Below are 23,446 nucleotides of genomic sequence, written 5' to 3'. Positions count from 1 at the left end.
CAATAGCTTTAGAAAATAATTAATAAGAAATTAAGCTCAACGTTCTTAAGACAACATTCTTGTCAAAGGCTCACAATTTTATTCCATTCATATCTAATTTCGATGATCAACAATTTCAAATAACTCTATTAATCTAAAATTTCATAGAATATTGAAAATAAAACCTGAATATTGATGAAACCAGCGATAACATGGATAGTGTTACATTAACTACGATCTTACGCGATAATATTTATTTCAAATTAATGTTAGTAATAACCTCAAAGTAAAACAAATTAATAAAATCTATATAACTACTGTTAGATTACTAATATCTTTCAGTTTTTATTCGATCGCTTCTTGTTAAAATTTATAAATTTTTTTAATGCTCATCAGCTTTTTCTTTTTTGGATTTAATAACTTTCGAATTTTATTTCATAGAATCTTACTCGTATATTTCTCATACATCAGAATTTTCTTTTAAGTGTTATACCAATAAAGTCCTTGGGTATATACTTACATATTTTCTTTTTTCAACTCAACTTGCTTTAATTTTGATTTAAATTATTTTTCTTTTTTTATAAGCATATTTCTTTTTCTCCAAAAGGATTATATAAAAACAAAAACTCACCCTCAAAATATGACAAAAACAAGAAGAATAAAATAAAAAATCTGATGTGGTCAGCACATAATCGACCGCATTGTGTATTGCCTAGTTAAATGAAATTGTTACAGAATATTATAAAAATGTCTGTTAAATACTTCTTTCCAATTTTTAGGACATTAGTAAGCTTATAGTTAACATACTTAGAAAAATGTAAATTTGGCTCTTAGTAGAGTTTCGCTTTGTGCTACCCGAATTCCCTGAAATGCTCGCCAGTTAGTTTCGGTAACAACCAGAACTCAAATATCAAATTTCAAGAAATTCCACCAATTTGTTCTGTGGATATGGTGAAACATGTAAAATCGGCCCGCAAATCAGTTCTCGAGCCCTGATCTTTCCAAAAAAGTTATATGTTCATTGCTTTAATATGAGGAATTCATATATTAAATTTCAATGAAATCGGTTGATTATTTCTCTTTATATACACAAAAGTGTATGTTTGGCCCGTAGTAAAAGTCTAGTTGCCGATGCCTGATCTTTCCAAAAAATTTACATGTTCATTGTTTTAATACGGGGAATTCATATATTAAATTTGAATGAAATCGGTTGATTATTTCTCTTTATATACACAAAAATGTAAATTTGGCCCGTAGTAAACGCTCAGTTGCTGATACCTGATTTCTTCCAAATATTAGGAATTTTTGCGTATGATCGTGCAAAGCTTATATATGAAATTTCAAGTAAATCGGTTGAATACTTTCTTCAAAATGGTGAAAAATGTAAAATCGGCCCGCAAATCCGTTTTCGAGCCCTGATCTTTCCAAAAAATTTATATGTTCATTATTTTAATACGAGGAGTTTATATATTAAATTTCAATGAAATCGGTTGATTATTTCTCTTTATATACACAAAAATGTATATTTGGCCCGTAGTAAACGTCTAGTTGCCGATGCCTGATTTCTTCCAAAACATACGAATTTTTGCGGACGGTCGAGCTGAGCTTATATATAAAATTTCAAGTAAATCGGTTGAATATTTTCTTCAAAATGTTCAAAAATGTAAAACAGGCCCGCTAAAAAGTGCAGTTCCCGAGGCCTGATATATACCAAAAGTTGATCGATTCGTGCCATGGTAGAAATAAACTTACATATAAAATTTCATCAAAATCGGTTCAGCCGATCTTAAGATACACGCGTGCACACACAGACCGACAGACCGACAGACCGACAGATCCACAGACGGACAGACCGACAGACCGACAGACCGACAGGTTGCTAAAAATAGTTTATTTACACTTCCCTACTATGGAGAAGTACGTTCCCACAGAAAACTCGATATGCAAAATTTGTTGCCATCACATAACCTACCTATTGTTTACACAATACGGTCGGTAAAAAGAATAAATTTTCTAGGGATTTAACTTTTCTTCTTGTTTTAGAATAATATTTTAGTTTAAACCACAATTAAAAACAAGCAAAGGAAAAAAACAACAAAAATTAAAAAAAGAACAACAAGGACAAAATATAAATAAGGAATTATAAAATATTAAGAAAAAGAAAAAACGAAAACAAAATAAAAAACTGTTGACCGTATTAAATAACATCCAATCACCCCACAATTATGACTACTTTATAAGAATCTTAAAATATTTTAAAACAAAGTAGAAGAAGATACAAAGTCCCGCAAATAAATCTTAATTAGAAAGTTTTTTTTTCTCAAGAAAAGCATAATTTTTGAATAAATATTTGATTGAAATACACGCACACGAGCACAAAAAAGAAAAAACAATTAAAATTTTTTTTGTTCTAAATTTTGGACAGTGTGTTGCTTAAATATGAGTGTGTTGCTATAAATTTTCATAGTTTCAAAAAAAAATCATATCAACCGCAGACGGTGATGGTCAATTAATTAATATTGAATTAAGAAATAAAATATCTAATGTAATTAGCATTAGATATGTGTATTATCACCGCAATGTGTATTATCTAGTTAAGCAAAAGTTTTACAGACGATTGTGAAAATGCCTCTTGAACACTTGCTTTAAATTTTTAAGGAAGTTAGCAGGCTTTTAGTTAGCATCCCTAGAAAAATGTACATTTGACTCTTAGTAGAATTTCGCTTCGTGTCACCCGAATTCCGTAAAAAATTCACCAGTTTGTTTCGGTAACAACCAGAAAACAAATATATCATTTCAGGAAATTCCATCAATTAAATAATTTCAATCATCAGTTCGGTTTCCAAACCCTGATCGTTCCCAAAAATTATGGGTTAATTGCTCCAAATTTAAATATTAAATTTCAAGGAAATTGGTTGAATATTTCTCTTCATATACGCAAAAATGTAAAACCGGCCCAAAAAATTTCCAAAGGCCTCATATATTCCAAAGGACCAAAGGTTGATAAATCCGTGACATACTCAAAACAAACTCGCATACAAAATTCCATTAAAATCAGTTCAGCCGAACTTTATATACAAGCGTCCAGAAACATACCGAAAGACTGACATCTATAACTTTTGCAAAATTTGACAAAATTAAGAATCAGTCATTTTGGTTTTGAAAACAGTTTGCCGTTATTTATTCAAAAGTCGAAGAATTTCCAATTTAAGTTCAAGTTACACTATTCTAAATGTATTTATTTTGAGATTTGATACAAATTTATCGTGTGATAAAGTTTTAATCGTATAAAGTTAAAGTTTTGTTGAATAAAAGTGAAATTCATTAAAATTGTCTGAATAAAAGAGTTGAAACATCAAAACTTATTAATCTCACAATAACTACGCCTTAAAAGAAAATTTATAAAATTTTTAAACTATATAAATTTTTAGGGTTAATAAATTGGGACAAAGAACCTCAACTTTCAGAGCTTATTTTGGAAAATAACGTGGATATTTTGAAAGAGTTCTCTATGATATAAATTCCTGATCTTAAGTTTGTGGCAATTATTATCAAATATTTTTTGTTTTACTCAAAGATTGATTGGCACTAAAAATTATTAAATCAAACCTTTCAATTTTATATATTTGAAGGACCCTGTGTTTATTACATACTTTTTGAGATAGTTTTAAGGAAGGAAAGAAAAAAGATTTTATAAATGGTGTTATGGTGATGTTTTGTTTAGAATCTCCTTTTTCTACTTTTTATTTTCATTTTCTTTTACTACAATAATATAAGGTCAAATTACCAGAGGGCCTAAAATTGTATTTTCATGTAAATTTTAAATTTTTACATAAAAATAAGAAAAACACAAAACTATTCTTAAGTCTTTTCCTTCTTATTTCTCCATCTTAAAACTAAATCATAAGATAATTTATGTATGTATATAATATTATATATATTTTATAAGTGTGTATGAATATACCTTATAAATAGAGATGTGGGTACATAACATTTTATCACTTCAAAATAATTTCCAAGTAATAAAAAGATTTTAAAATACTCAAACCATAAAATGTCTCTAGAGAAAATTTAACTAAGAATTTTTTACTTGAATTTAATTTTAGTTTCTCAAAAACATTTAGTAAAACAAAAAATATTATATTTTATTTTTTTATTTTGTTTTCTGATTCTTGAGTTACGCATACGTTAGTTGAAGTCTAAGAAGAAAATTAGTATTTTGTTAACCTTTTAGTGCGAAAATATTATTATTTTTAGTTAAAGAATTTTTTTTGAAATATTTTAGTGCATGAAAATTATATTTTACAGTTTAACTAAAAAATTTAACTTGTTGAAAAAGTTTTCCGTTTATTTCAGAAAGGGTTAAAGTGAATCCTTGATAACTTAACTTCACATATACATTTTTTAAAAGAAAAGTCGTCTTATGGTTCTAAATTTAATGCTAAGTTTAGTGTGTGTTTGTGTGCGTATAAAAATAAATTCTTAAGAAAGGTTTCTTTAATAGACAATAAAAAGTATTAAAATTTTAATCGTTCTTCTTCTTATTCTTAAATAAACCCTTAAGAAAATTAAAATCTTGAATAATTTTTGTTTTAAAGAATAGCATAAAATCTTTATGTTTTTCTTAATAACTAGAGTAGTTGAAAAAAGTGACTTCATTTCACATATCTTGCGTTTTTTATAGAAACTTTTTTTTTTATGCAAAAGAGTACACAATTTTTTAATTCAAAAATCTTTTTAAGAATTGCCAAAGACAGTTAGCCGAAATTTCGGAAAAAGTAGACTTTTCACGAGGATTCTCCTTTCAATTCTTTGAATTATGATTTCGATATTTTCTCAATTGGTTCCAACTCTGGTTTTTCTGATTCAATTAAATATTTTAATTTCCAAACATTCCACATTTACTGACAGCGTCTTTACTGACAATGTAAATTTTTGTTGTAAATTTACTAACATTGTAAATTTTAAAAAATAAATAAAATTTGAGGAAAAGTTTGCTTAGACAGAAAAAAATAATGAAAATAGATCAATTAATTTAAGTTCTTAATTTAACTCTAAATTCTTGAAAGTTTCTCTGCTTAACCAATTCTTAAAACTAAATATTTCGCCCTCATATTATTATACCGTATGTAAGCAATATTTATAATAGTTCACCCTTATAGACGTGCAAATTCAGAATTTTGAACTATTATCCTTCAACTTTGTAGATTTACTATTAAAGCAATCTGGTTTCAATAATGAATTAAATTTATTTTAACCTATTATTTTGTTAAAAATCATTTCAAGATTTCTACTTATTTTACTGTCATTGAATCAAGAAATTTATATAACACTTTCTTGTTATATGATTTAGATATGAAAGTTGTGCAAGTATTTTACTACAAATATATTTGTAAATGAATTTTAGAGCCCATGATGAAAATATTAACACACACATACACAAATTAAATTTCAATCTTTCAAATAAATTTTTTTATGTACAATATACATACATAAGTACATAATATTAAAAAAAAAATTGTGTTTGTGAGCTGAGCACTTCATTTTTTTTATTATTTTTATAAATACAGCATAAGTAACTCATATTAAACAATCACGTTTCTCTACATTACAGATATATTTTATTCTTATGTTATATTAAAGGCATTATCGTTAAATGAAATAGATCAAAAAAAAAATTCTAAAGATAAAAAGAGATAAAAAACGAGAAAAAAAATAGAGTTGACCTTGTCAACTCTGTGATACCCGTACGAATTTGTTATCCTATGTGCGAATAATTAACGTGCCTTAACGTTATAGGGCAGACTATGACTTTAAGTTGCCGTATTACCATATTAATTTATGCAAAATTCCAGTACTATGTGTTTTTCAAAATACTGGTTGTGCCAAACTACTATTGAAGTTGTATGGCAGCTACCAGAAAGAGCCAAGGAATTTTAGCGAATTTTATCAAGCACATCGGCCCTACTAATATATTCGTTTGTGTGAAATTTCAATACCACAACTTTTATAGTTTCTGAGATATAGCCAAATAAATTTTGAAGTTGTATGGCAGCTACCCGAACCGGTACCCCGATCATGTCCAATTTAAATAGGGTTCTGGCACTTACTACAATAAATCATTTGTGAAAATTTGGTGAACTTAGCTCTATTAGTTTTTGAGTTATCGTTGGGACGGACGGACGGACGGACGGACAGACAAAGCTAAATCAACTCAGAATTCGACGCTGATCAAAAACATACACTTGAGTCTATATCTAACACCGTTATTTCTTAGCGTTACAAACGGTAAGGCAAATTTAGTATACCCTTCGAACATACGTTCGTACGGGTATAATGACTACATTTTAAAAAAAAAATTATGTTGCAAAAGGTTACTCAAAATGGGCAATTATATGAAAATTTCCTTTGGAAACTGCAGTTGTTACCTTGTTATTTAGAATGTTAAATATAAAGTGTTATTCCTTAATATCCTAAAATTAAAATTGCCATTAGAGACAGTTTTTTTGTACAGGAAATTTAAATCCATAACCAGAAATGCTTCATAAGTAGTGTTAATTTTCTTTTAAGCTAAGAATTCAATAAGAAAGAAGGCGTCTATAGAAAATAGTTTTAATTACAAAATAAATTAATTAATCTAAACATTAATAACTACCCATTTTATAAAGGTATAAATCTCATTAGTAATAAAATGATATTCCTCAGCTAATTTAAGAAAGTAAGATTAAAGAAAATGAATCACCTTTTATTTCATTACTATCTTTACTACATTTACTATATACTCGTAGAGTCATTTAGGTATGTATCTATGAAATAAAACTTTCTTAAAACATAAAATTTCATTACTCAACGCTGAATTTTAAGAAGGATATAAAGTGTAACGATGATGTAAGATGTACGTACATACATAGATGAATATAGGGTTTGAAGGCAAAGAGAAAATTTTACAAACAAAAACAAAAGTATGTAGAGGTACTTGTTTTCTCTCGAAAGTGAATTATGATAGTCAACATTGTAAATCTGTTCTAATTACAATGATTTAGGTCAATTGAATCTTAGAGAATAAAACAAACAAAAAAATAAAACAATTTCTATATAAGAGATAGTATTAAACTTTTAAAATAGTTTTTTTTTCTTTTTAAATTCGTAATAGTTGAAAAATGTAGAAAATAATATTGTTTTAAGTAACAGGTTATTGAGTAAGAATTTAGGTTAAATTCAAGTTCCAAATGTATAATAGCTTAAATTGTACTAAGAAGAAAGTTGAACTGAAAGTTATTTAAAAAAAAACGTTTTTTATTACTTATTCAATTTAATTCTCAACTATTTTATGTAAGAATTCAAATAAACCAACTTAAAGTAGTAAAAGTACCTAACTGAGTATGTAATTTTTATGAATTTTGAAATCGATTGACTCAAGACTTAAAAAAATCTGTCAAAATTTTTTATGATTTACGCGATTATTTTAATATTTTAAAACAAAGAAACTGTGCATTGTGTTAAGGAAAATGTTGTAAGATAAAGTTTACCAAAAGAAGAATATAATTTTGAAATTTTAATTTAGAATTCTTAATAAAATTTGACATAAACATTGCAAGAACTAGAACAAAGATGTTGAAATTAGTGGGTTAAGATTTTATGCCTACTTAAGCCAAATGTAAAACTGGAATATTTTAAGAATAAACTTTTTGATCTACATTTATAATAACGCCTTTACTTTGCTTTAAAGAAAAAAAATTGGAAAATGAAGAACAATATTTTTATATTTGGTAATTGTTTTGAATTTATTTCTTAACTTTTGCTCAAATTATTTAATTGTATACTTGTTTTACTGCTAATATTACATTTTTTACAATTAATAATTTAGAGTTTCTATAATATTCGAAGATATTTCAATTCCATATCGAAATTGATATTAAAATTTAACAAATTTGTTTAAAAGAACTTATTGCATGAAATAATATCAAAGTTATTTCAATTTTAATTTTATTAATTTCTATTATAGGAAAAAGTAACTATGAGAAAACTGAACAACATTTATAGAAAACTTTTTTACGATCAATATCAAATATTATGAGCATTTAAGGTAAACGTGAGATTAATTTTCAATTTTAAATTCATTTTGATTCTTAACGTCGCATATATGTATCTATTATTTAAAATCAATACACTTTTGAGAAAATCTTATATAAATTATCTACGGAAAATAGTTTATGAGTAAAAATCTTGTTAATAGCATTTTTATATCTTCACTATAGTTATGATAGAATTTTTACAAGTCATAAAAATTATATAAAAACGATAATGTGCAGAGGTAAGATAGTTATTCACTTATTGATTTACTTTACGACTAGAAAGAAAAGACAAATTTATTTTACATAAAAATTTAATAAATTTACGGACTTTTAAGTTTAAAATTTGAAAAAAAGAGAAAATTTATTTTATGCTTCATCATGTAAGTGGAATTTAAAGCAAAAATAAAAATTATAATCTTTTTATTATAAGATGTTCTTTTGTAGGAATAAGAATGAGTTCATGAGTAGATTTAAAACTTTTCGATCCAGAGCCTTAAAAAAATCTTATTCGAATTCTCCTTTCTTGATACCTTACTGCTGAGTAGTTGATATTCTTATTTTAAGATCGGAAATCACCGTCCGGACTTGATAGTAAATTCCCTATCTGTTGCTGATGATCTGTTAAAGATGCGTGTTGAAGATTTCAGTATTTTGACTCAAATACACAGCGGTTGTACTGGTAATTTGTATTCATCGTTTTCTTTTCAATTTTATGAAATTTCCCCGACTTTGTAGTGTTCCAAGTAAACAATAAATTGTTTTTTTTAAGTAATGTGGGACAAACGAACTAAACTCACAAATTTTAAAAGAAAAATGGATTTCATAGAAAAATAAGTATGTTATAGCTGAATATGGAACAGACTATAGCTTTATGGTGCCATATTACCATATTAATTAATGTAAAGTTTCAGTACTATGTTTTAAATATTTTCTTAAATATAGCCAAGCTACTGTTGAAGTAATATGGCAGGTACCAGAAAGAGCCAAGCAATTTCAACGATTTTTATCAAACACATTTGCAGTACTAATATATTCGCTTGTGCAAAAGTTCAATACTCAGCTTTTAAGTTTCTGAGATATAGCCTAATAAATTTTGAAATTTTATGTCAGCTACCTGAACCAGTAACCCGATCGTGTCCAATTTAAATAGGGTTCTGGCACTTACGACAATAAATCATTTGTGAAAATTTGGTGAACTTGGCTCAAATAGTTTTGATTTATCATTGGAACGAACTGACGGGCGGACGGACAAACAAAGCTAAATCAACTTAGAATTCGACGCTGATCAAAAACATACACTTGGGTCTACTTCTCACACCATTATATCCTTCGAACATACGTTCGTATACGGGTATAAATATTAGTTTGTACACGAGATAAAGTGTGTTGTTCTAAATTAATTAAGATAAATGTCTAATCTAGTTTAAACTTCTGAATAACAAAATTTCTATTTAGCAAACCGTTCAATTCATAAACTATTCATAATTTGACTTTGCATGCATAATAGTCATACTTTCGCAAATAATCATATTTGACTTTTCATGCAAGTCATACATTGCTGGTAAAATTCACGAATTCTTTTTGTTTATATATAAGTACGGTAAACACTCCTTTTTCTTGAAAAGAAATTCTTTGCTTAGGGGTAATTATGTGCATGAATTAAAATTAATGCTATTTCCAAAACATATAAACTAAATTCGTGATTTTACATGAGATTATTATACAATAAAATATGATATCATTTTAATTAAGTAGCGAATATTAAGTCATTCTATGATTTTAATCATTAAATTTAATTTATTTTTGTGTTTTTATGTTTTTTTCGTTTTTTCGACTAAAAATTTTTTTTCATTTAGTTTACCTTGAAGCCATTCGTTATAACTTATATTTTTTATTTTTTTTGTTATATTTTATTTTATAATAATTACGAGTATTTAAAATTCTTCATATTACGTACATACACGCTTACCCATTAAAAATTGGTGTGAGAAGTGAGAAATTATGGAACCATTTTACAGGTAAATTAAATGAAATATTATAGAAGAGTACTTGAGCCAACAACTGTAAAACTACAATAAATTTAAAATTGGCTTAAAATTTATTTTAATTTGTTTTGTTATAATTTTTTAATTTTTTCCTTTATATATTTTAAATAATAATTTTTATTTGGTGTGTGTTTGTATGTAATTTACATTAAATAGTTGTTATGGTCCAATATTTTATTTTAATATTATAATATCACATATTACGTATGTATATATGTAGAACCAATACATTTTATGGTGTTTGTGTACTTTAAACGATTTTCTCCATAATGATATAATATCCAAAAAAATTTTTTTTTGGGTAAATTTTCCATTTTTCGTCGAAAAAAAAATAAATAAAAAAAAAATTTTCTTTTTTGTTTAAGTGGTTGGTTGAACATTTGCCAAAGTAAATTTTTGCCTTCATGTATTTTTGGGGCGAAATCAACAAAAAAACATACAACTAATAAAATGAAATTTTTTAACATTAAAGAACACATTATATGCATACAAACATTTATATATATATTTTAAAACCTACCCCATCTCCAAGTATACTAAATATACTTTGCTAATGTTAATATGTACAGTGAAAGACAGAAATATTTGAATTTCTTAAAATTTCTACTTAACAGTTACGAATTGGTATTAAATACTGGCAAATTTGCTCGAACATTAATAAAATCATAAAGGTTAATTGATAATATTGACAGAATATCTGCCATTGATAGTTTGTCTTCCACAAGAATTATTTGTTATTATTTATTCCAAGTAAATTTTATATTGTTGATACTTGACATTTTGTGAATCAAATATGATCGAAGTAGTCACTTACCTTACGTTTACTTTCCTTATACAATGCCGGTTCCCATTATGAGCCCATTATGTAAATTTAATAATAACAAAGACTATGTACGTTACACTACCTTATGTATTTTCGTTATTCTCATCGAATCTATTAAAGTAAATAATTATTGTTAGTCCTTAAATTTTTAATTTTGACTGCTTTTAACATGCACAGACACACGGTAGATAGTGTTTACAATGCATATTTATGTATGTATTTTTATTTTATTCCATTTGTATTATATTATAATAATTTATTATATTATTTTTGTTAATCCTTAGAATATTTTCTTATACAAATACAATGCTAAATATAACATGTACGTTATATACAAGTAGTACACAAAAATGAATTTTTGAATTTGGTATTTGTTTTTTCTTTTTTGGATTATCTTGATGAGAAAAAGAAGTGCTATGACGATTTTTATCTTTAAAAGATTCATTTCATATGCACATTATAATATGTATATTAAGTTTGCCATCTGTTTTCAATAACTTCGCTTCTTCTTTTTGAAAATATCCAATAACTGACTTAAAATTTACTTTTGTTTTTATAGATCATAATATGATTATATGTAATATTTACAACTTAATTACCTAATAAAATAATGACTAGTCGAAAACCGAGATACGGATACTATAAAGACTTTACTAGTATTATTTGATAATTTGTTAAAAATTTTAATTTTGAAATTAATCTTAATGATAATGAAAGAAACAATTGAATAAATCGAGGAATGAATCAAAAGTATTAAAACAGAAACCTTAAAAGTAGGGAATTTTTTGGCTTAAGGTTAAACTAAGTAGATTAAATTTTACACCAAATCGTTAGGACTGCCAAACCACTGTTCATCTATTGTCCATCAGAATGAGACATAATTTTGTTTTATCGAAGTGTATTTTAAACTATTTAAACCTGAAATATCACCTGAACTTTTATATCGTGAAATTAATGCAAAAAATTCAAAATGGAAAACAAAATTTAGGAAACGTAGGCAAACCTAAAATTCATTCACATTTATTATAATTTTTTTTTTTTTAGAAACAAATTGAATCGCAATATGTCGTTGTACATAATATTATGTGATTATATAGATTATATATTCAAATATATACCGTTATATATTTATATTCAAAGATTTTATTTTTACATTATTTCACTATTTTTTTTTGTCTTCATTTTTTTGTTTATTACTTTTCCAGACATTTAGATGTTCATTGGTGCCATAACACTAAGATTAAAGAGAGTGTTACAAACAGTAGAGATGCAATATGCAATTACCGTAATTAGTTACCCTTGGCAAATTGTGTTAATTACGTTAAAAACATGAAATTTATAGTTTTTAACTGATACTGGATGGGGTAACAAAATAAAAATTAAAGAAAAAACAAAAAAATAAAATCTCAAAAAAAAAAAAACAAAAAGGGATCCATGAACAAAAATTTTTCGATAATCTACATGAAAGCGAACATATTCACACACACTACACATATACATTATTGTCTATACAATAATTATGCACTTACATTATAATTAAAGTTAAAAAGGACTGCATTAAAATATATATGAAATTTTTTCAGAATGATATCCTTTTAGCACAAAAAAGGAAAAGAAAATCAAAAATAAAATAAGAATTTTTTTTAGTATACATAAGTTTTTTTTGTTGTTTTGTATTTTTACCGTTTCTTTTCATTTTATTTCGTACATGCTTTTAGAAAAGCAATGGATATGTAGATATGTGTTTTTGCCTATAAATGTAAATTGTGTACATATATTAGTGTCCATTGTTCCTTCATGTGATTATGTAAGTGAAAATTTATTTTTGCTTTCCTAAAAAAATAAAAGAAAACAAAAAAACAAATTCCAAATTTAAGTGAAATAATTTTTAATTATACAGAAAATTTATAAATTTGTTATTCCTTTATTGCTTTATTTTTTTTTCTTTTTGGTAAAATGTCCTTAAAAATTTTGTTTTATATTTATTATTTTGCTTGCTTTTTTTGTTTGTAAGTTTTCTGGACAGTTAAAGAAACTTTTTATTTAAAATGACATAAATTTATTTTAGGAAACTTTAAAAAAAAAATTAAATTTGTACTAAAAGATAAGAAATGCACACTCAAGGATTAAAGAGAAATGAAATAAATTTTAAAAATGGGTCTATTAATTACGATTCTAAAAATAAAATGCTTTCGTTTTTTTTTTATTTTTGTTTTTTTTTTTTTTTAAACTACGGATTAATTTTTATTTTGTTTGGAATTTCAAAAAAAAAAAAACTATATTTTAAACGCCAAAATGTTTATTTGCAAGTTTTTACTAAACTTTGTCCAAAATAGACGTGAAGGAAATATGTCATTCGCGTTTTGTACGTTTTATATAAAAAATATCCACATTTTTTCGATTTTTGTGTGATGTAAAAATATTTCAATTTTCAATACAAATTCCGAAAATTTTGCATCTTATGTAAAAACTGCCAAAATTTTCAACATTTTACGAAAAAAGAAAAGGGTTTTTTTACATTATGTAAAATATAGGGTTTTACTCATTTTATGTACTTTTACATTATTGTATTAAACATACAGGGTTTCTTAAGTTTCAGGTAAAAATAGTTACAAATTTTTTTAGCGCTTTATCAACAAAAAATAAGAGAAGTGCTTTATTATTTTCACTATATCCTCCTGTCGTATACATCTAACCGTATGTCCATCTAGGGTTTAAATGTCCGTCTTTCCATTCGCCTTCCCGTCTATTAAAATAAACATTAAGATAAAAAACTGAAATTTTGTATACAAAGAAATCTTTAACTCCCTCTCTAAAAGTTATAGTCACTTGAAGTCCTGCAACGATCATTTTTTGCATATTTACTATATCGAAAATTAAAAACAATAGAAAGCTATAAAAACAGCACAGCGGAACATTGAAATTACAACATGGTAGTTAAAATTAAGTATTGGGTCAAAATTTCTTGTTTTATTTAACCTATAATTTTTCTTTTAGAGGATAAGCTGTAGCACTCTAAGCAGCTTTTAGGCACTGATAAATTAATAAAAGAAAAATTTTTTTCCACTTCCTTCTTCTTCCAAGTTATCGCGTTTCGAAATTATTAAAATTTTAATTTTCCTCATTGCGCTCCCCTAAAGAACAAACTTTTCAAATTTTTGTAAAAGCAAAAAGTTCTCTAAGGTTTCAATATATTGTGAACAAAAAATTCAATTATTTGTCTTATCTCATTTAATCGAACTCGTGACCATTACTTTAACGTTTCTTTTAACTGTAGTAATTCTTTCTTCGAACATTACCAAGCAACAACTGGAAACTTATTTTTCAACTAAAAACTTGAAAAATTTTTCATTTGTGATGAAAAACAAGTACCCTACTGCTTTCTAGACAAGCGCTGTACCAATTAAACTGCACAATTTCCGAAATTGTTCTTCACATTGCTTATTCACATTGATTACGTCATCCATCTGTTCTGCAGTTAAATGAATGAATTTCCATTATTTATTCTCAGGAGAAATTAATAATAACGATAAACAACTACTAGTTGTATTCTTAATTTGTAGTATTTAATAATTTTGTATTGCATAAAATAATTTTCATTTATTAATAAAAATAATTTAAGTATAAGATTTTAATTAGAAATTTTATTTTCCATTTTTCAAGGGAAAAGATAATATTCTTTTAAATGAATAAAATCTTACAATTTTAAAGGTAAGTTTTCTTTTAGCCAGAAAAAATCATTATTTCATTTTTTAATCTTTTAAAAAATAAAAAAAAAATATTAAAAAATCTGAAACAAATATTTAAAAAAAATTTTTAACAATAATAATAATAAATTAATGAACCTATTTCGAATAAAATGAAAATCCCGGTTAATTAGTTTTATCATTAAAAAGAAGAAGTTTTAAGGACTTTCTTTTGTTTCCTTTGATTCTCTTGTACTTTAACATCTTATATTATTTTCCTTATATTAAATTCAATTACAATATCAATAATGATTGTATTTATGTTCATTTCATGATATCAAAAGAAAAACAATTTTTCTATAACAAAATGTACACAATACTTAGTTATATGTATAACATTTCTAAATTAATTCCAAAGGAATCAAGAAAAGTTTACAAAATTATTGTCAAAATTCATAAAATTTTTAAAAATTTTGCTCATCAAAAGTATAACTTAAATTCTTATTGAAAAAATTTGAAAAAGCAGGAAAACCAAAAAAAGAAAAATATTTTCTGTTTTTGTTTTTTCTTTTTTTTTGTTAAAGAACTTTTCTTCTATAATAAACTCAGCTACTATCTGATTATTTCAATTTCCAGCCTATTATTGAATTTATTTCTCTATATATTTTAGTATGTTCGGTTGTTTTCGAATATAAAATCAAAAAAAAAAAATTATTTTGAATTCTGAAAAATTTTTATAGAAAATTTTGTTTTAAAGCCTAAAAATTTTATTCAAAAGTAGCTGGATTTCTAATAATTTTCTTTTTTCTCAATAAATTTTTCTATATAATTCTGTAGATACCAAAAATATAGATATTATATAAGTGTATAACATTTAAATAGAATGTTTATTCAACTTTAAATAGAAATCGCTCAATCTTTTTGCTCCATAAAATATTTTTTTTCTTTTTACTTTTTTTCATTGTTCACTTAAAAAACAAAAAATGCTATTATCTACCTGGGATGATTATTTTATTTTTGAGAAATTATTTTGAAAGGAAATAATGAAAGAGAAAAAAAAACCGAAAAATATTTTCTTTTAATATTATTTTAAAGCTCTAACTTTGACTACAAGTTTACTGATTTTTTCCACTTTTTTTTTCTTGAATAATTGTGCCAGGACTGGTAAAAACGTGACTTGTATTCAAAATTTGAATAATAAAAGAAAGCACAAAAAAAAACGAATATAAAATATAACAGAAAAGTATTCAAAATTTATATAAGAATGGAGTGTCTATTATAGTAGTAACGAGACGAAGAGGGAAGAGATAATGATTTTCATAAAATAATAAAGAAATTATGGGGAAAAAAAATTTACTACGAATGTGTAATATTAAAATCAAAATTTTCTTAAATTTCTATAGCAAAACATGTTCAGGTATAAAATTTTAGGGTTTGGAAACAAAAACTAAATCCTTAAATTGATTTAGTAGTTGCCTATTTTTGTAATATATAAATGTGGGTACAATGTAATATTTTTCTTGTCTAGTATAAAATGACTAAAAAAACACAATTTGTTGCTAGACCACTGGGTACAATGCCAATTTTTTTTCCCTTGTTATTTATAAATTATAGTTGGAATATTAAAAGTAGAGCTTGTTTTTATTTTTTGTGTTGTAGTTAAGTATTAAGATCTCAGACTATATTGAGATAGTCTCTATAAACTTTTCAGGTCATACTTAAAAATTTTTGATGCTTTTTTAATATACATAAATTGCATCAACAAAAATAACTAAATCGTAAATAATCTTACAATTATTTAAGCTAAATACCAATGAAATACAGTTTGGCGTATACCAACTAAATTAATTGTATCTAAAGAAATGCAGAAAACACTTAAGTGCTTCGAACATGAACGCTAGCAAATATTATAAATATAAATATAGATACAAAATTCAGTAAATTTAATAAATGAATTTTTACTTCAAAATCATATCTTAATTAATTATATAATAAATAATTCTATCAATAAAGATGGCCCATTCTCAAAAGTTCATGAACGGAAAAGAAAAGAACGGTCTAGTAATCTTTCTAATAATAATATTATGACATTAACATTTTTAATATTATTTTCCTTCTCACAAATTTCAAGAACAATATATAAAGCAAAATAGACTTACGAAACTAAAAAAAGGTTAACCTTTAATAAAATATTCTTGAATATAATTTACTTATTTACTTTTTTTTTTATAAATTGTAGGCTAAAGTATTTTCATAAAACTAAATTTTTAAATTGAACTGTTGAAAATCATTTCATACACATTAAATCATAACAAGTCGCACTCCTAAAAGTATGCAAATGTATTCGCTTATTTGTACTATAAAAACGTAGTACATATTATGTTACACATCATGTTATACACGGAAAATCACATGTTAAAATCATTACGTACATACATTGATATTTTTCCTAACTAAAAAGTTAATTTTGGATCTATTTAATAAGAATTGAATTTATATAAAATATAAATGAATGTGTCTAATTTTAGATTAAACTGAAATTAGTTAAATTTGTCATTTCGAACAAAAGTGAACAAATATTCTGTAAATGAATGTAGGAATTATCAGTTTGTAATTCAGTTGTGTTTTACCCTTCTTTCATGTTGTAAAAAGGTGCGAAATGCTGTGACTTCAATTATTATTGCTGTGATATGTGAATAAAATAAAAATTTCCAACTTTTACGTGAGCAGGATTTGGAAGACTTTGTCTTTATTTGAATCGGTCATAGTATTTTTGAAATAAAATTTTAGGTAAGTAATATATATAGTTGTATTTAAGCCTATTTCAACATGTTTCGTGCTGTAGTAAATTTTAATACAAAAGTCTTGCAGGATGAAAATGTTACAATATTACAATGCATTCAACAGTACACAATTGTACACAAGTCCGTGTTCTTCTAAGGGTGCGATGATTATGCGCTTTTTTACAAACACCATTCTTTGTATATTGAACATTACGTTCATTTCCAGTTCATGATTTCTTTATAAGAGACTCTTCAACAAACTAAAGTCCTTTTAATTTTCCTTTTTTCTTCTCTTTTTTTAAATTTTTCAATTTTTATATATTTGTTTTTTTTTTTTTTTTAATAATTTTTGTTGTCTATTATTTTGTACTTAAAGATTGTTTTAAAAATTTTCAATGTTCTTTCCTGTCAACAAAATCTTTTGTCCTTATTTATTATTCTGTTTATTTAGTTTTGTTGTCGTAGTTGTTGATGATGTTGCTGCTCTTGTTCTTATTCTTGTTATTGTCATTGTACTTGTCTTACTGTTTTTTTCTTTGTTTTTACATTATTTTTTTTATTTTGTTTATTTTTATTTTGTACTAAATATCTTGTTCCCCTGTGTCATACTCGTTTATATTTTTCTTTTACAAGATATTTTTATGTTGTGATGAAAGTTAAACAAGGTCCTTTCAATAATGATTTTTAAGGAAAAATAAAAAAGGAAAAAATTAATATGTTAGGAAACTTATTTGTACATAAGGTAAATATATGCAATATAAAATATTTTTATATAAGCAACACCAAAATGTGTAAATAATAAATATATTCATATTTATGGTGTTAGTCAAGAGAAAAAAAAATAACAAGAAACAAAATAAGAAGTCCTTGAATGAGGTGAAAAACAACAACAACAAAAAAATATAAAATAAAATTATTACAAGTTAAAAACAAATTTTTGATATTTTCTGTGAAAACTTCTAAATGTTTGAAGGGAACAAAAAATCATATTTTGTGTTTTGTTTTTTTCTTATTAAAGAAATTTTAATAACATCTTTAAACATCTTATGCTTTTCTAGAGCGTTAAAGAAAAACTTTCAAGTCTCTCACTTTTATAAGAAAAATCTTTACGTTGAATGTTAAAATTTAAAAAAAAGGAAAAATTTCTTTATTTTGTTAAAATTTTCTTACATTTTTCCATTTTGGTTGTTTTTATTTTCTTTTTAATAGTAATTGAGTTTTAAGGTTTTTTTTTTAGGGACACGTTTACAAATTGATTGACATCAGATTTAATGTTAAGATTGTACGGTTTTCTTTTTCTATTTTTGCTACCTTCCCTTTTCTCTTCCTAGTTTTACTTCAATTCAACTCTCTCTTTTTCATTGTTTTTCTTAACATTCTCTCTGTTCTTTCTTCCCATACTTGAATTGCTGATAATATATAGAAGAATAGTAAAAAAAGAGAGAAAGAGAAGTGGAAATGTTAAAATAAAATTTCTTTATTAAATTTTGTGTAAAGTTTTTAATGTTTACAAAATATAATTTTCGTACTTGAAGTAAATTACAAAATAAATACACATATATTTTATATTAATAGTTTATAGGTATATAACAAGTACATAATTTTATATTATTACATGTCGAATATTTTATGTTTAAATTTTTTAAATTTTTGATTTCAAGCTGCGTTTATGATATTGAAAACAGTATTTAACGATAATAATAGCTACTTATTATATATATATATATACATATATATAAAAATATGCTTTTGTGAAATCATTTAATTTGCGATGCAATTTTCTAAGAATAATATCACCAAATATTTTAAGAAAATTAGGTTATGATTTTAAATATAGTATATATAATGCATATTGGATTCCATGAAACAGCTCTAGATAAAATTTTTCAAAAAATTGGAAAATTGTACTATTTAACATAATTAAAAATATAATATGGTTGTAATAAATGAAATTTTGCTATGTTACAGAATTATGTAGTGATATTCTTATGAAAATTTAACCATAAGATTGATTTTTAAAAAATTTTATTATTATAAGTTTTTTGGCAATGCACTTTTCATAAATATAATATAAAATTTAAGATTAAATCAACACAAAATTCATGGTTACAATCTTAATTCAGACAATCTTAGAACATGTTGTGTATTTAGTGAGTAAATTTCATTTCACTTCAATGGGTCGCATAATCGAAATTATTTCACTTATAGAGTTTTTCTTTTTAAATTTTTCCATAATACGAGTATCGAACTTATTTCATTATTGGCTTTAATTTTGTATAATTAAAATCCTATTAAAAATTTTTTAACGAAATTTCATTACTTTATTTAATATAAATTTTTATTTTATATTTGTTAACTGATGTCTCATTTGCCAACACAAACCATTGAGTTTGAAAAAGAAAATCTATTTTTAATTGAAAACACAGGAAATAAATATTTATTCGTTTTTTATTATGCAAGCTTTTATATAATCTAAACAGAATTTTTTTAATAAATTCCAAATGTCAATAAAAAATTAATCAGCCCCAAAAAATATGCAAATAAAATGAAATACGTATTACGTTCCGAAAATATTGAAAAAAAAAAACGCTTCAATGTCATTCCCAAATAAATAAAAAACGTTACAATTCTCGTAATATATAAAAACATTACACCCCCACAGAGCTTAAAACTTAATTAAATTTTTTTAAAGAAATTTTAGAATAATTGTTCATTTACTTGTCTTTTTAATAATATAATATTATTTTATTGGTATTTCTGTTTTTGGAAATCTGTTCGTCATTTTATCATCCAGTAAATAAAATAAAACGAATCACATATATCTGGGCGAGAATTTAAAATCAATTCTTAATCACAGCATGCATCACAATTCATGTAGACATATTCAATTACAAAAACAGAAAAAAAAAACATAATAAAAAATATCGAAAAGCCACGTGTACACCAACATTAAATAATTACTGTATTTGCAAAGAAATTAATATTGAAAAAAAAAAATGGAACACCAGAAAATTTTTGGCGACTTAGAGGAGGATGAGAGGACAAAATTAATATTTTATAAAGAAAAATTAAAACTACTGGAAAGTTAATGGAAAAGCCAAATTTTTTAATTGAACTGGCACTGTTGGAATAATCAATTTCTACTTTTCTCTTTCATTCTCCTCTTTTTTGTGAAATTTTTTGATTAAGATATTCCCTTTTAAATCAATTTAATTGAAATTTTTTCCTCATTAAATCTTTTTTTCCTCATATTGAAAATTGTGGTACCAAGGAATTTATTGTCCGTATAAATGAGGAAAAACTTGGTTAATAGGAAAAGTTTATTTTTGAACTTAAAAAATTTCATAATTACAATGTAACATCAAAATATAAAAATAGCAAAAAAAAAAAAGAAATAAACATAAGAAAAAATATAATAACAACAAAGAATAAGAAAAGGACCAGTAAGGACAACGGTTTCAGTTTAGAATGGTAGAGGACTGGTACACATGTTTTGACAACGGTCACCTAAATTTATATCATTGTTACAGCCGACGAGTTGATTATTATTTGATTTTTATTTTCATTTAATCTTCCTTTGAATTTATTTTATTAATTTTTTTCTTTTTGGAATTTAAAAACATAAAAAATTGAGACACATTCTTAAATTCTTTCATTTTTAGTATTTTTATCCTCCCAGCATACATGAAATAAAAGTTAAAGGATTAAGTTTATTTTTATTTTACTCCTTTTTACGTGTTCTCTTTTCCAAATAATCTTTTGCTTCTCACTTTCTTGTTTTCCAATATTGTTGTCCTGCTGTTGCTTTTAATATGAGGCAATTAAAATGAGTTCGGTACAAAAATAGAAATTTTTTTTTTTCTTTCAAAAATGAGGCAAAAAAAAAATTGAATTTTACTGAGGATTTTAAACTTTTTAATGATTTCTGTTGTCCTGTGTATTTGAGTGCTTTGTTATTTTTGGGTTTATTGAAGAATACGAGAGGTTAAAAATTATGAGTGTAGCCTATAAATTTGGTTTTTCTCTTCATATAATGGGTCTATAATATAAAGAATGAACAAAATTTGTTAAAAAAATTATGTTGATTATAGATTAAATTAGCTTAAATATTTAATTGAATTTTTAATCTTTAAAGACGATATAACCTTTATCTCCCGACGAAGAGTCTGTAATAAGATCGTAATTTTAAAAATAGCAAACTAGTGTTTTTCTGGGTTCACACTAGTGTTTCAGTCGTGTGGTTTTCTATGTAACTTCGTGTTTAACCTATATAAAACTCTTTGTTTTTAGGTATGAGGAATTATGCGTAAAATCATAAGAAGATTAATTTAAAGTTCTTATGTAAAAAACAGCCAATTTTCCATAATTTATTTTTTTAGACATTTCACAAAAATTACTAAAGTAGTGACATCTGTAAAACAAAATTAAAAAATGTCATTGTTGCCGTCAGCTGTTCTTGTCAACTTTCACTGTCAACTCATCATCCCTTAACTATTTTATATCAAAATAATTTTGTATACTTTAATAAGTTCACAAAGCCTGTTTCACTCGCCATGTTTCATGAGTACAATTGTAAAATAATAAAGTTGGTTCAAACCAATAGTTTGTATTGTAGCACTATTCCCTTCAACAAGTGAAAATACTGCTTTTAAATATAGTCTATGTATACCTACCACATATTAAAATTATTTTCATTCACATGCGAAACTATTTATAGGATTGCATATATTTTGGATGACGCATACATGCAGTCTTTGAAATAAATCAAAAATTAATATAAAGAGGGGTTAACATAATGCTCGATTTTAAGGGTTAATTGTGTGAGTTAAGAAAAATAATTATATTTTTTAATGTCATGGAATTTACCGTTAGCTTTTTACGTTAATAGAAATTTGAAAAAGCGCGTGGTTCCGTGGCGTACAAAAATTCAAATTTTACAAATTTCAAGAGATGATAACTTGAGATTGGTTGGAGATAGAAAAAATTTTTTTCTAACGAAATAAACTGTTAGTGTCTAAAAGCCATAAAATTTCAGCCTCTTACAACCTCGGGTCTAGAATAAAAACGTCATCAAAAATTTGGGAAAAACAAATTGTAGATCACGGTAAATTTGAACGGTGATTTTTTTGTTTTGAAGTTCATCTATAGTATAGCAAGCCACTTCCTTTTGCATTTTCCATAAGCATTTTCCAACCAAAATTTGGAAAATTCTTATGGTTTCACTGCAATACTAGAAAAATTACATTTTAATGATTTTAGGGGGAAGAAAGGTTAAAATCTAAATTCTTATAATCTTTCTTATAAGGAAATAAAATTATGGCAAAGATCTATGTACATATTAAATTTCAGCTTTCTATCTTCAAGGGTGTAGAAGTTTTGTACACATGTCATCGGACGGACAGAGTGAAATTAATAAGCACTTTTTTTCAAAAAATTTTTTGGAAAAGTGGTAAAAAGGGATCAAGATCGACTCAATTCGATTTTATCGTCCTGTTCTAATATTATGAAGCCTTCAACTACCTGATTTGATTTAATACTGGTTTTGCATATCTATACATAATTTGAGAATTTCTAAATATTTTGCATATTTTTGGTAGCTACTTACATAAAATAAATATGATAAATAATTTGTTTTCGACTTATTTTTTCCTTTTGTTCATTCAATGTATAAAGAAAGTAAATTGAAAATATTTGAGGTTGTGATTAATAACTTTTTCTTTTTAATTTCATATAATATTTACCTTTGATTACAAAACCACAAAAATGTCAATAGATTTGCGAATATTCAAAAGTTGTAGTATATTTACATAATCATATAATTCGTAAATTTATTTAAAATTCAAGAAAAAAAATTTTTTCAAATTAAATACGCCAAAATTAATAGAATTTCGCTGTATAGAGTGCATAGATAGAATATTTAGATTTTATAAGTAAATCAAATTCTTGTACATTCGAACAATATCAAGTTCATTACGAAAATCAAATACTTTTGTTACAGTGATATATCAAATATTTGCTAAAGAAATTGAAAATTCTCACTCGTACTTTAATCGAA

General features: G+C 24.9%; 1 protein-coding gene across 1 annotated transcript in view; it reads left to right on the top strand.

Moving 5' to 3' along the window:
- LOC129612600 (uncharacterized) overlaps positions 1 to 12,215 on the top strand; it is a 149,137-nt gene extending 136,922 nt beyond the window's left edge. Inside the window, exons 5-6 of the mRNA XM_055526293.1 lie at positions 8,619 to 8,740; positions 12,128 to 12,215. Of these exons, the coding sequence (XP_055382268.1) occupies positions 8,619 to 8,740; positions 12,128 to 12,215 (210 nt within the window). The remainder of the gene's footprint in view (positions 1 to 8,618; positions 8,741 to 12,127) is intronic.
- Positions 12,216 to 23,446: the final 11,231 nt, after the last annotated feature.

The sequence above is a fragment of the Condylostylus longicornis genome, unplaced genomic scaffold, assembly GCF_029603195.1.
Source record: "Condylostylus longicornis isolate FDR11 unplaced genomic scaffold, ASM2960319v2 ptg000004l, whole genome shotgun sequence".
NCBI classification, from domain to species: domain Eukaryota; kingdom Metazoa; phylum Arthropoda; class Insecta; order Diptera; family Dolichopodidae; genus Condylostylus; species Condylostylus longicornis.
This window is presented reverse-complemented; position numbering and strand designations above follow the sequence as displayed.